Raw genomic sequence first — 9,567 nt, forward strand, 5'->3', positions numbered from 1 at the left:
GGAGGAACAGCCTGTGCTCGCCTCCACCTGGGCGCAGGTCACGAGGAGCCCCTGTGTGGGCGGCAATAGAGCACCAGCTCTACTCCAGCGGCGGCAGCGCCTGGGAAGGGGGCGGAGGTGGAGATGGAGGGCGGAAGCGGAGGTGGAGGGCGAAAGCGGAGGTGGAGGCGGAGGTGGAAGTCGATCGATCGGGATTCAAATTTTGAAGGGATCACCAACACCGCCACACTAGACATCGATGTCATGTGTATACCTGAAAAACTTTCCTGCTGCACACGTTCAACACCGCCACCAAAACGGCAGGACAACTGACCCGCGATCAATTTGCCACTTCCCAGACCAGGCGCGTCCTCCCCACCCCCGACGGCTCACGCGCCGCCGCCGCCATCGCCACCGCCGCTCCTCCTCCTCCACATCCACCTACCCGCAACCGCCAGGTGTCCAGCTTCCGCCTCCACCTCCGCAACTCCTTCTCTCCCACCCCGCCCATGTGACCATGTTCCGCATGCGCCTCCGCAACTCCTCCACCATGCCCATGTCCCGCATCGGCCTCCTCCTCCGCCGCCTCTCCTCCTCCTCCTCCTCCTCCTCCTTCTCCACCTCCACCTCGCCACCCTCACGGTCACGGTCATGGTCTCCCCGCGACGCCTTTGCCGCGGCCACGGAGCGCGTCCGTGCCGGGACGCTCAGCCCGGAGGACGCACACCACCTGTTCGACCAATTGCTACGGCAGGACACTCCGGTCCACGAGCGCTCCCTGGGCGGCTTCCTTGCCGCCCTCGCCCGTGCGCCAGACTCAGCTGCCTGCAGAGATGGCCCCGCCCTCGCCATCGCCCTCTTCAACCGCGTATGCCGAGAAGAAGCAGGCCGGCCGGTGGTGCCGCCACAGTCTACACCTACGCCATCCTGATGAACTGCTGCTGCCGCGTGCGTCGTCCGGACCTAGGGCTTGCCTTATTTGGCCGCCTCCTAAGGACAGGCCTCAAAACAAATGAGATCGTCGCCAGCACCGTCCTCAAGTGCCTCTGCTGCGCAAAACGGACAGATGAAGCAGTAAACGTGCTGGTTCATAGGATGTCCGACCTCGGCTGTGTGCCAAATGAGTTCTCATACAAAACAGTTCTGAAGAGCCTGTGTGAAGATAGCAGGAGCCAGCGAGCGCTCGATCTGCTCCGGGTGATGGCAAAAGGAGATGGCTGCTCCCCCTGCGTGGTGTCATACAGCACTGTCATCTATGGCTTCTTTAAGGAAGGAAAAGTAGGCAAGGCATGCAATCTATTTCATGAAATGACGCAGCAAGGCGTTGTGTCTGATGTGGTGACATATAACTCAATTATCGATGCACTGTGCAAGGCCAGAGCTATGGACAAGGCTGAGCTATTCCTTCGGCAGATGGTTGATGATGATATTCGACCGAATGGAGTGACATATAATGCAATGATCCATGGATATTCCACTTTGGGCCAGTGGAAAAAGGCGACTCAAATGTTTAGAGAAATGACAAGCCGCGGTCTTGTACCAGATACTGTCACTTGGAACTCATGCATGGCCTCCCTCTGCAAGCATGGAAGAAGCAGAGAAGCTGCAGAACTTCTTTATTCCATGGCTGCGAAGGGCCACAAGCCTAATGTCGTATCCTACTCTACTTTGCTTCATGGGTATGCAAACGAAGGGTGCTTTGCTGATATGGTTAATCTCTTTAATTCAATGGTAGGCAAAGGTATTGTACCGGACCACCATGTTTTCAACATATTCATTAATGCATATGCTAAGTGTGGGATGATGGATGAAGTTATGCATATGTTGACTGAAATGCGGGAACAAGGAATGAGTCCGGATGTGTGCACCTATGCAACCATAATAGCTGCACTTTGCAGAATGGGTAGGCTGGCTGATGCTGTGGACAATTTTAATCAGATGATTGGGAAGGGAGTACAGCCAAGCAAAGTTGTTTATCGCTCCTTAATTCAGGGATTCTGTACACACGGTGATTTGGTGAAAGCGAAGGAGTTCATTTTTTAAATGACGGACAAATGTATTTGTCGTCCTACCATTGTCTTCTTCAATTCAATAATGCATAGTCTGTGCAACGAAGGAAGGGTCATAGATGCGCACCATATCTTTGACTTGGTTATAGACATTGGTGAGAGACCTGATCTCATTGCATTTAATACTCTGATTGATGGATATTGCTTAGTCGGCAACATGGAGAAAGCACTCGGTGTACTTGATTCCATGGTATCAGCTGGCATTGAGCCTACTGTTGTTACATATAGCTCACTTATTAGTGGGTATTGTAAGAGTGGAAGGCTCGATGATGGTGTTATTCTATTCAGAGAAATGGAGCATAAGAGAGTTAAACCTGACACTGTTGCATATAACATCATACTGGATGGGTTATTTCATGCTGGGGCAACAATTGCTGCAAAGAAGTTGTTCAATGAGATGATTGAAAGTGGAACAGCAGTGAGCATTTCCACATACAGGATAGTTCTTGGAGGATTTTGTAGGAATAATTGCACCGATGAAGCGATCGTCTTGTTCCAGAAATTAGGTGCAATGAATGTGAAGTTCGATATTGCAATACTCAATACCATGATTAATGCAATGTACAAGGTTCAGAGAAGAGAAGAAGCTAACGATTTGTTTGCTTCATTACCAGCCTGTGGGCTCGTACCTAATGCCTCTACTTACGGAGTAGTAATACAGAATCTTCTGAAAGAAGGATCGTTGGAAGAAGCTGACAATATGTTTTCATCAATGGAGAAGAGTGGTTGTGCTCCCAGCTCTCGTCTTATAAATTATATCATCAGAACGTTGTTGGAAAAGGGGGAGATAGCCAATGCAGCAAATTATATGTCTAAAGTTGATGGGAAGATCATCTCTTTTGAAGCTTCGACCACTTCGTTGTTGTTGTCTCTCTTTTCGGAGAAAGGCAAATATCAGGAACAATTACAATTGCTCCCTGCGAAATACCAATTCTTTGGTGGAGTCATTTGATGCGCTGGACTTGGTAGATAAGTTTTGGCATGGTTCGGAGCTCCCTTTTAACCATGTCAACATGTGTTCTCTTCCATCCACTCGCCAAGACCGGTCTGGGTGATAATGCCGTGTGCCATGGTGTTCTGCTCTGATGTGTGGCTACTGGGCGTGTATGCTATGGTCATTTTGTTCCGTCTTCATGCTGTCTCCTTGTGCAAGGGTTGTCTGGTGTGTGGTGCTTTTGCTAATGGTAAAAATATTGTGGGTGTTCGGGGTCATATGATGGTGGATCTTGTCCCAGAGTTTATCGAGTTCTTCCTCACGGTGTACTCTGGTCTCACTGCACCCTGATGTGCTTGATGGTATTGTTTGGAACCCAGCTGCGGCCTGCAGATGGTTTCCATTCGGCTAAATTGGTGTATGATGTGCAGTTCCAAGGTGTTATGCCATCGCATAATATACCTTTGTTTCTCAATCATTTGTCTTGGGATTTGAATGTGACTGTGTCAGATTCATGACTTGTTAGAGTGAAGCAATTGGGCTCAGCTCACAGGAGCATGGGGGAGGTCTGTACTATTCCTGAAATGCTGTGAGATCTGGAGTGAGTGTAACATGAGGATGTTGGAATTGAAAAGCATCCTGATCTACAGGTAGATGATGATAATTTTGGGAGGAGGCAAGTCTTTGGCGCCTAGCTGGAGCGAAGTTCTACCGAGGGTAGTCAGGGCTCCAGCACCACCTCTTGTGACGGAGGAAAGTGAATCAAACCATTTCCTTGTAGAGAACTTGCAGATGATACCTCCTGATTTATATGGAACTTCTTGACCTAAAGAACCTCTACTTTAGACGGCAATATAAGCTCTGCAATGTTGAAAGTAAAATATGCATAGGGAGAGAAGTGGAGGTTGGAGGCAGGTCTCTTGTATGTGCAACCAGGTAAATTTCTTGTCCGGTGCTTGTACCGCTTTTAAAATGTGAAGTAAAATCATCGCTGGACGATATCTTGGGGTGTTGATATATAAGTGGTTTAATGAATAATTAATCAAACACATCAAGCAGGATAACAACAACAACAACAACAACAACAACAACAAAGCCTTTAGTCCCAAACAAGTTGGGGTAGGCTAGAGGTGAAACCCATAAGATCTCGCAACCAACTCATGGCTCTGGCACATGGATAGCAAGCTTCACGCACCCCTGTCCATAGCTAGCTCTTTGGTGATACTCCAATCCTTCAGGTCTCTCTTAACGGACTCCTCCCATGTCAAATTCGGTCTACCCCGCCCTCTCTTGACATTCTCCGCACGCTTTAGCCGTCCACTATGCACCGGAGCTTCTGGAGGCCTGCGCTGAATATGCCCAAACCATCTCAGACGATGTTGGACAAGCTTCTCTTCAATTGGTGCTACCCCAACTCTATCTCGTATATCATCATTCCGGACTCGATCCTTCCTCGTGTGGCCACACATCCATCTCAACATACGCATCTCTGCCACACCTAACTGTTGAACATGTCGCCTTTTAGTCGGCCAACACTCAGCGCCATACAACATTGCGGGTCGGACCGCCGTCCTGTAGAACTTGCCTTTTAGCTTTTGTGGCACTCTCTTGTCACAGAGAATGCCAGAAGCTTGGCGCCACTTCATCCATCCGGTTTTGATTCAATGGTTCACATCTTCATCAATACCCCCATCCTCCTGCAGCATTGATCCCAAATACCGAAAGGTGTCCTTCTGAGGTACCACCTGGCCATCAAGGCTAACCTCCTCCTCACACCTAGTAGTACTGAAACCGCACATCATGTACTCGGTTTTAGTTCTACTAAGCCTAAACCCTTTCGATTCCAAGGTTTGTCATCAAGCAGGATGAACTAAGGAATTTACTATGCAGCTAGTTTTTGTGTATTATACTCAGCTTATATTGTAGAAACAAGTCATGATATCAAGTATTACTCTCATTTTAGTTATGATAAATGCCCAACTTGTTGTGAAATCAATTGTCGTCCTTCCTTCTATATGCACAATGCTGGTTTTGTTTTGTACTCCCTCTGTAAACTAATATAAGAGCGTTTAGATCACTAAAGTAGTGATCTAAACGCTCTTATATTAGTTTACAGAGGGAGTATCTTTTTTCGTTGTTGGAGTTTACTGGTGCTATAATGATACTCACTTCTTTGGTATATTCAGCCTGTTTCAGAACGATGCATGGCATGATCTTCCAGCAAACTTGCCAGATCCCAATCCCATAGATACTGCCAAGCCAGCCTGAGGGTGTACAGACTGGCTCGTTCTTCTCATCGCGGCCAGTTTTACTGAAGACCGTACTTTTTGGTGATCTCATGGATACCGCCGACCCAGCCTGGGGGTCTACAGCCTCTGACTTGCTCACTCGTCTCATTGTGGTCAGTGTTACTGAAGATCCTACCTAGTGGTGTTCATTGACTACATTATAACCACTGTTAGTTATACACCACACACTGTTCGCATTGGAGTTCCCTGACATCCCCTGATGCACCCATGAGATATCCCTTCTTTATTTCGAAAATTTGAGGTCTTCTTCCTTGCGCTCACCGAGTAATGGCTTTGGTTCTGCGTGACATGCAGGGCCACCTCGCCCACCACGTCCATCAGGGAATGGGGAGGGAATGCGAGGACTACCGCGCGCACATCAACAGAGGGCACGGCAGGGAAGAAGGACTTGTTGGTGCAGGTGCAGCGGGGCGACGGGAAGTGGCTATCCATCAGGGAGCCACCGCTGAGAAGGATGCAGCCAGCCTATGATGTATTGACGCGGCTGAAGTGCAGCACCAAGTCTTTTGCCGGTGCTGTTGTCATCTCTCTGTCTGTATTTTGTACAGTATTATGCAAAAAAGGAAGAACAGAAAGGATAGAGTGGTATACATGTTTGGAATTTGTTTCAAGCTTTTTTGGATGGTTGTAGATCAGATGTGCTAGCTAGGCACGTCATTTAGCTTGGTTTGAAACTCTAGATAGATTAATTCGTGCTAATAAGATTGAGGTTTGGTTCATGAGCGTATGATAAAAGGTTTTTAATGGGAAATTATAATCAAATTTATGACCAAAGGAGTTGGTGACTTTGTGCTTTCTCTGTGTACGGATTACCCTACATGAGCCCTCTGTTTCTCTGTCCCTGTAATAACTCAGTTTGCGAAACTATACAAAACCTAAGGTAGGTATAGTTAACCAAGTGGCATTGCAAAACTTCCAGATACTCCTGTTGTGCAGATTTTGTTTGGCTAGTGTGGCGCAATTGCCAGTTCAAACCTTCTCATCATGCTCAAATATTGTAAGCATGATTCCTACTTTTTCCTGGGACACACATCACTCTGAATAAACAGTGAAGTAAAACAAACACTCCACACTATATACATACATCCTCCATCCGAAAGCTTCAATCTGTATGTTTTTCTCCAGTTTGTTTCTTTTTTTCCTCATCTTCCATTCTCTGATTATACATTTTCCAACACTGGACCACAAGAGTCTAGGCAGGACATTAGGAGAAGGTATTTCAGTCATTTATATGGTCAGAAACTCGGAGGGGCCAAAATGAGCCAACAGAAATTGTTTGAGGATATATTTTGAATACTGCTAAGACCAACTCTGAGCTCTCGGAAATACGTAATAAAAAAAGTACAATGTGAATAAGATGTGAAATAGTACTACCATGACGTCAAAAGAACAATGTGATTTCTCACCAAAAAAAAAGAACAATGCAATGATAAATGCCAGTACCACAATGCTAGAAGCCCAAATTACAAATATCACTGACAGGATTATCACATGTTTCTTCGGAAAGAGAACAGGAATATGTGAGGAGGCAGGGATTATAGAAGGTTGTACTATATCTGAATAATGTAGTATTGAGCTAGAAATGCAGAAAGAAAGAAAAGAAAAGCAATCAACTCATGCATTCGATTCGACTATCGTCCAAGTTGCACCTGTGTCGCAGCCATCTGATCTCCTCTTGGCCGAAGCTACCTCCCTCCCGCTTGAGCTTCGACCAAACCTCACGACCCATGGGAACCTTATATACATGGTGAGCCTTGATGAATTCTGTTTCCGAGGAAGCTAGGACCGTGCTTAGAGTAAGTTGGGGTGCAGCCAGCCCCCTTTCTAGCAGCCAACTGTACATCAGCATCTTAAGTTTGCTTTTGTGCACAGTGAACTCTAGGTACCGTGGGAACGCAGGGAGAGCACTCAGGGGATAACCCGCCACATGCACAAGGAAGGATATCTTATAAGCAAGGGCGTCCGTCTTCTGATTCAGAATCCGAGGAGCAACCTTCACCATGTGGGCTACATGTTTTGGGTCTAACCCTTTCTCCACTAGTTTGTTGTACCGATCTTGCAGTTTTGTGCCTTTTCCACGGATAGCTTTGAGTGCCTTCTCCATATCTTCCGAGCCTTCGACAAATCCTATGCGTCTTAAGAATTCTCTCTTCTCCTTGACACAGGGTTCAGGTTTACATCTCGGCAGTCTGCTGACCTTCGAGCCAATCATATAATTCATCGACTGACATGGTTCCTCCATTATGATCTTTCGCAGCCGCGCCTTGCCCACATTGAGTTGCGCAAGAATGGTGCTCGTGGCTTTCATGGGGGCAGCACCGAACATCCATCCGTGAGAATCCAAAATCTTCTTCACATCACAATAGCTTATGCCAATGTCATGTAAGAAACATGATCCCTTCGATATGTTCCAACCGACATCCACGCTGTCAACATTGGGGTGGTTCAGAAAAAGATCAAGTAGCTCCCTTTTTCCAGATCCGACCATTTGCATGGTGTCAACTGTGGAGTGTAGCTCCCCACCAGACTGTTCCAACAACAAATGTGGATTTTTCCTCACCACTTTACCAATGTCATCCTTGGTGAACTCCAGATCGCTCAAGGACTGAAGGGCTTGTACCATTTTTGGCCAATTATAGGACACCCTTTCAGATAAGAACTGGCCGATCCAGTCTCGCTGAATCCCAATGTCGTCCAGCCACAGCAAGAACGTCTTCAGTTCCACGGCCGGGTCATGAACCAACACGGTCGGAGTAGAGATCACTAGTTTGATCACACTGGCCTTACTGAAGCCTAGACCCTCAAGGGCCTCGAGCTTAGATGCAAGAACGCCCTGGCCAAGACTAAACACCTCGGTAGCATTCCAGTATATCCTTCCAATCTTGCGGCGTGCGATGCCGTAACTGCATAGTGCATGGTAGCTCTCGAGCAGCATCTCGGCATCCGCGAGGAATGTGAGGTCCTGCGGCAAGAGGTAATCGCACTCGCTTGGCCTGAGGCCAATGCTCTCAAAGAAGGGCCTGAACTCGTTGACAGGGCGGCGGTGGAACAATCGCACCAGCGCCCTGCTGACCCTCTTCTTCACTTTTGACCTCAGCCTCGCCTCGTCTTCACCCTGATCGGCAGCCTTCGTCACCGCCTTGTTCACCTTCACCTCATCCAGCAGCTCGCCGAGGAAGACAGGCGAGCGCTCGCTGATATGCTTGGCGTCAGTGAAGCACAAGCCGCGCGTGGCATGGAGGTAGTCCCTGAAAGTTGTCTGTGCGGCGCGGAACATCCATCTGTTCAGCATCTCTTGCCTGACCTCGTCTGGATCCCCATCCTCCTCCCCGCCGTGGCTGGGACTGGGAGTGATCGAATAGGGCTGCGACCGAATGATGAGGCGGATCGAGCCAACCCAGCTGGACGAGCACGATGGATTTTGGGCACACCACCTTGGAACTCCGGACCGGAGGGCTGCCCATGCCCACCCCATCAGTGCTGGAGCTTGAAAGAAATCTTTGGAGGGGCGAAGCTGTAAAAAAAAACGAAATCATACAAATACAACAAGTTAGATATTGCAAATATCAAGAAACTTAGATAATTATATCGATCTTCTTCACATTAGCTTACAAAATCTATTACTAATCAGTACAGAATTCGGTTCACTACAACTGAGCTCTTCATTTTTTTGCACCCCTAAAGTCCTATTTAACCACGGGCAGAATTCGGTTCGCTGTAAAGGGCATTTTCTATTTCAGTACAAAATCCATGACCAGATGACCTAATTAGAATTCTCCTCAACTAAGGTGATTTTTTTTCTTTCGTGGAATCAAAATATTTGAACTTTCCACAATTTCCATAGGGGAGAGATTGAGATAGATCCAGCGAGGGCAGTCTGCTCACCGGCTCACTGAGGCACCGCGCGGCGTCGACGTTGTCTGGTGTTGTTCGCGGCGGAGGCAGGAGCCGAAGAGCGGATGTTCCGGCGAGTCCAATCCGGCCGGCCACCAGCCGGCGGTCGCCCCCCACGGCGGCAAGCCACAGCGGCCAACAGGCCGGACGCCGGTGCCCCACCCCCACGCTCAGGGGTCTGCCGTCGCAACTCGCAGATCAAAGAAGATTGAGTTGGTTGCTGGCTCACTGGGCTGGATTCGTTCCTCCCCAAAGAGGAGGACTAGGACTAGTAGTTGATAAATGGGCCTTCTAGGTTGTGGGCTGTGTGTACATAGGTTGTGGGTTGTGGGTTGTATGTACATAGGGGCCTTTCTCATTTAGGCTGGGGAGGCGACGGCCC

At 48.2% G+C, this 9,567-nt stretch overlaps 1 protein-coding gene and 1 pseudogene across 1 annotated transcript; one reads left to right on the forward strand and one right to left on the reverse strand.

Moving 5' to 3' along the window:
- Window positions 1–248: 248 nt before the first annotated feature.
- LOC119362917 lies at window positions 249–3,912 on the forward strand (annotated as a pseudogene).
- A 2,755-nt stretch (window positions 3,913–6,667) lies between these two features.
- On the reverse strand, window positions 6,668–9,423 carry LOC119362925 (transcription termination factor MTEF18, mitochondrial-like). The gene is made up of 2 exons (XM_037628208.1): window positions 9,177–9,423; window positions 6,668–8,805 (listed from the first exon to the last, which is right to left on the reverse strand). The coding sequence occupies exon 2, from the start codon at window positions 8,764–8,766 to the stop codon at window positions 6,901–6,903; it is 1,866 nt and encodes a 621-aa protein (XP_037484105.1). The 5' UTR covers window positions 8,767–8,805; window positions 9,177–9,423; the 3' UTR covers window positions 6,668–6,900.
- Window positions 9,424–9,567: the final 144 nt, after the last annotated feature.

The sequence above is a fragment of the Triticum dicoccoides genome, chromosome 1A, assembly GCF_002162155.2.
Source record: "Triticum dicoccoides isolate Atlit2015 ecotype Zavitan chromosome 1A, WEW_v2.0, whole genome shotgun sequence".
NCBI classification, from domain to species: domain Eukaryota; kingdom Viridiplantae; phylum Streptophyta; class Magnoliopsida; order Poales; family Poaceae; genus Triticum; species Triticum dicoccoides.